The 5,022-nt window shown below is 40.8% G+C and overlaps 1 protein-coding gene across 1 annotated transcript; it reads left to right on the top strand.

The window, feature by feature from the left end:
* The first annotated feature begins 1,488 nt into the window (after positions 1-1,488).
* Positions 1,489-4,517, top strand: LOC147738110 (uncharacterized). The gene is made up of 3 exons (XM_086952130.1): positions 1,489-3,272; positions 3,357-3,753; positions 4,006-4,517. The coding sequence occupies exons 1-3, from the start codon at positions 1,865-1,867 to the stop codon at positions 4,277-4,279; spliced, it is 2,079 nt and encodes a 692-aa protein (XP_086808256.1). The 5' UTR covers positions 1,489-1,864; the 3' UTR covers positions 4,280-4,517.
* The last annotated feature ends 505 nt before the right edge of the window (positions 4,518-5,022 follow it).

The raw sequence follows: 5,022 nt of genomic DNA, 5'->3' as shown, positions 1-5,022 counted from the left end.
GCTGTTGAAAGTGTCAAAGGTGACCTATGAACAGCAAGGTAAAGACAGGAGTTGGTATTTGAGATGATCTTAAGTGAATAGGAAAGAAATGAGAAGTGTGTGAATGGAGTTACTTTCGTTGTATACTTCGTAAAGAGTTACTGGAAATTTTGCAGCCCAGCCTGGTCCATCTCTTTTTCTAAACTCTATTGTTGTTTGAATTAAATCTTGACCGTATGCATCTATCTTAAGCAAAACCTTAAGCACTTGGGAGCTCCGAGCACCCTTACTTTGCTAAGTTACTCAGTGAACACTGTTAAATCACCCATTTTTCAGACATTAATAAGATGTCACCTGATCACCAGAACTTTTAGTGAAATATTTGTGTATGATGAAATATTCCCCACTAAGTTTCAAAGGCGGTAAAGAAGAAGGGGGCGATTTACTAAGATTTTACGTAGTGTTTGCGTCACAAAAGTGGCACAAAAGAGTGCAAAATATTTTTATCCTAATTTTCTTTCCAGCAAATAGCGTAAAAGTAATGTGAAGCATCGCATTGCACTGCTTCACGTTACTTTGCACCTTGGAGCCTGCCAATGGTGGTGTATGGGTGTTCCCGTGCAACCACCCATTGTTTCTCACGCTAAACTTGATTTACCAAATACAGTAGATTGAGTTCAGCGTGAAAAAACTGCACGCTTTTAAACTAGGCGCTTGGAAGGAGAAATGCTTTCATTTCTCCTTCCTTTTCTGACTTTGCATGCGTGCTGCACTGTGTAACAATCATACAAAGTTGGAAAAGGTTTCCCTCATGTCTAGGCATAGTATTTTGTACAGGAAGGGTGTACTTCCTGTACAAAACCTATGCTGGACTCACACACACAAACACCCTAGCGCTCTGGTGCTAAGGTGTGTGCATGGCGCAGGGCTGCTGTAATCAGTGCCAGCACAAGGGAAAGGGAAGGAGAGAGCCATATCTTTGAAAATATGGGGCTCTCCTGCTCCCTCCCTGTCACGCAGCGCAGCCTCGCAGGGGGAGGCCTGCGCTGCATTGCGTGGAGATTTGGTAAATCTCCCAAGAAATGTATTTTACAACCAGTTACATATTGTGCGTTCTCATTCCATTTTGTTTCAATTTAGTAATTTTAAATATCTTTACATCCAACAGAAAACAATCCTTGACTGTATGAATTGACCATCAATAATGAAGCGAATGCTGTAAATCTTCAATAATAGCAGAAATATTGAGCTACAATATTCAGGAAAACATCAGCGCAGTTGGCGACAGAGGAGCCTGCACACAAACTAACAGATCCCGGATGAAGCGTCAAGGGCAGTTCAGTGATTGTAAGACGCTGAGCTGTGTACCTCCATGCCAAAAGACGAATAAATGACCTTAGGAAAATTAAGGCAACAACAATAACAAACCACCTCCTGTATAAACAACGGTCAAATACTAACTTTGATACATGTATCAGTATGATATGATTACCGCAGTGCTCTATTTTCTAAAAGGAAGACAAGCCATCATTCCGTGCTCTAGGTGAATTGTAAACTCTTTCTGGCCAAACCACAGTAACAAGCGGAAAGCACAACAGAGCGGAGTCAGACAACTGTCGGGTAATGGAAAGAGGAGCTCTTCTATCTACTATACAACAGACTGTCCAAATTTGAACCGGCAGAAGGAAGATACATCTTTACCTGCCAGCGTGCACAGCCATAATCCAATCTAAAGGCACAATCCCTTACAAAGACACATTCTACGTATTAGGAGTGTGGCAAATATTTGGTGGCTATTGTATTTTATTGTTAAAACAGAAATCAAACGTACAAAATACTGCGCACATATAAAGTGTGTGAGAAACACACAAGTGCTTTAACAGCCATGTTGGCCCCTCAGGAAATACAGTCAAGGGATGTAGATAAATATATATCTGACCCACAGAGACTAACCAAGAAAGAAGATTCATACACATGTAGCAAGTGCTTTAGTTTGTCATCACTACTCAAGCTTCATCAGCACACGTACACAGGACAAAAACCATTCAAGTGCAGTGAACGTGTAAAGTGCTTTAGTCAGTTATCACACCTTCAAAGACATAATCAAACACACACAAGGGAAAAGTCATTTACATGCAGTGAATGTGTGAAGAGCTTTAGTCGATTATCAAAGCTACAAAGTCATCAACGAACACACATGGGGGAAAAACCCTATCATTGTAGTGAATGTGACCGTAGTTTTAGTTACTCTTCAGCATTAAGGATTCATCTGCCAACGCACACAGGAGATAAACCATTCAAGTGCAGTGAATGTGTCAAGAGCTTTAGTCGATTATCAAACCTACGAAGACATCAACAAACACACACAAGGGAAAAACCATTCAAGTGCAGTGAATGTGCAAAGTGTTTTACTTTCTTGTCACACCTACAAAGCCATCTGTGGAACCACATAGGAGAAAAAAAATTCAAGTGCAGTGAATGTGCAAAGTGCTTCAGTAAGTCATCACACCTACAAAATCATCTGCGAACACACACAGGAGAAAAGCCATTTAAATGCAGTGAATGTGGGAAGAGCTTTAGTCGATTAGATCACCTACAAAGACATCAGCGAATACACTCGAAGGAAAAACCATACCAGTGCAGTGAATGTGGGAAGAGCTGTAATCGATTCGAAAATCTACAAACCCATCAGCAAACACACACAGGGGAAAAACCATTCAAGTGCAGTGAATGTGCAAAGTGCTTTAGACGGTTATCAGACCTAAAAAGTCATCAGCGAACACACAAGGGGGAAAAACTCTATCATTGTAGTGAATGTGCCAGTAGTTTTCGCAGCTCTTCAGCATTAAGGTGTCATGAGCGAACTCACACAGGAGAAAAACCATTCAAGTGCAATGAATGTCTAAAGAGCTTTAGTCAATTATCAACGCTACAAAGTCATCTGCGAACACACACAGGGGAAAAACCATTCAACTGCAGTGAATGTGGGAAGAGCTTTCGTCACTTATCAAACCTCCAAACACATCAGCGAACACACACAGCGGAAAAACCCTATCATTGTAGTGAATGTGACAGTAGTTTTCGCAGCTCTTCAGCATTAAGGATTCATCAGCAAACTCACACAGGAGAAAAACCATTCAAGTGCAATGAATGTGTCAAGAGCTTTAGTCAATTATCAAACCTCCAAACACATCAGCGAACACACACAGGGGAAAAACCCTATCATTGTAGTGAATGTGACAATAGTTTTCGCAGCTCTACAGTATTAAGGTATCATCAGCGAACTCACACAGGTGAACAACCATTCAAGTGCAATGAATGTCTAAAGAGCTTTAGTCAATTATCAGTGCTACAAAGACATCTGCGAACACACACAGGGGAAAAACCATTCAACTGCAGTGAATGTGGGAAGAGCTTTAGTCACTTATCAAACCTCCAAACACATCAGCGAACACACACAGGGGAAAAACCCTTTAATTGTAGTGAATGTAACAGTAGTTTTCGCGTCTCTTCAGCATTAAGGATTCATCAGCGAACTCACACAGGAGAAAAACCATTCAAGTGCAGTGAATGTCTGAAGAGCTTTAGTCAATTATCAGTGCTACAAATACATCAGCAATCACACACAGGGGAAAAACCATTCAACTGCAGTGAATGTGTGAAGAGCTTTAGTCACTTATCAAACCTCCAAACACATCAGCGAACACATACAGGGGAGAAACCCTATCATTGTAGTGAATGTGACAGTAGTTTTCGCAGCTCTTCAGCATTAAGGTATCATCAGCGAACTCACACAGGAGAAAAACCATTCAAGTGCAGTGAATGTGTAAAGAGCTTTAGTCAATTATCAGTGCTACAAAGTCATCAGCGAAAACACACAGGGGAAAAACCATTCAACTGCAGTGAATGTGGGAAGAGCTTTATTCACTTATCAAACCTCCAAACACATCAGCGAACACACACAGGGGAGAAACCCTATCATTGTAGTGAATGTAACAGTAGTTTTTGCGGCTCTTCAGCATTAAGGATTCATCAGCGAACACACACAGGAGAAAAAACATTCAAGTGCTGTGAATGTGCAAAGTGCTTTAGTCAGTTATCACACCTTCAAAGTCATCAGCGAACACACACGGGGAAAAAACTATTCAGCGGCAGTGAATGCGGGAAGAGCTTTAGTCACTTATCAAACCTCCAAACACATCAGCAAACACAGAGACTCCGGAAAGAACTTAAGAACATCAAAAATAATACTGACCCATCTGAGGACATAGACAAGAGCAGAACAGTGCAGTTATTGTGAGAGGAATGAATTACGGAAAAAGATTCAATTCAAATTATGTGGGACATTAAAATGCCAGGTGATAGAAGACCGGACTAGCAGTAAAGAAGGAAAACAGATAACAGTATTTACAGAATTATAAATGTGTTTGTTTTCAGTGATTGTTCACTTCCGTACACATAGCAAAGCAGCATGATATACCAGGATACACAGTGGGAGGCTAGCACAATGTGAACTAAAAGAAAAGAAAAATTGTTGATTTTTATTTGGTGAAGAAGAGACACAAAGAAAAACATTCAATCGCACCTGACCATACCATCTGTAAAAGCAACACTGAACAATACTGGGACTAACAACGATATTTTCAGCTAACTTGTCGGATTAGTGACAAAACCTATAAGCCAAACACACCCAGAGTGGACATGCTCTCAGAGATCTGGAGATGGGAAACTTCATTGGTAAAATGTAGATATTACTATTAACAAATGCCACTGCAGTATATGTGATGAACTAAAGCGAAGCACAAGTGTTCAAGAAATAACCTGTTTTGAGATATAAAAGAGCATATACCTTGTTTCTAACCCCTTCAGTGCTGCGCGAATTCCGCTGCAGTGCTGAAGGTTCTAAAGAACCTATGGACTCATGACGGAACGGTTCCATCGTGAGCACAGGCCAACCAACGCTCATGATGGAACCGTTCCGTCATGAGCACCGAAGGGGTTAAGTAATGTTTGCTGTATCTTTTACATTCTGTTATCGGTTGA

Source organism: Lissotriton vulgaris, chromosome 1_1 (assembly GCF_964263255.1).
Source record: "Lissotriton vulgaris chromosome 1_1, aLisVul1.2, whole genome shotgun sequence".
NCBI classification, from domain to species: Eukaryota; Metazoa; Chordata; class Amphibia; order Caudata; family Salamandridae; genus Lissotriton; species Lissotriton vulgaris.
The sequence above is the reverse complement of the archived record's forward strand: the minus strand, read 5'-3'. Positions and strand labels throughout refer to the sequence as shown.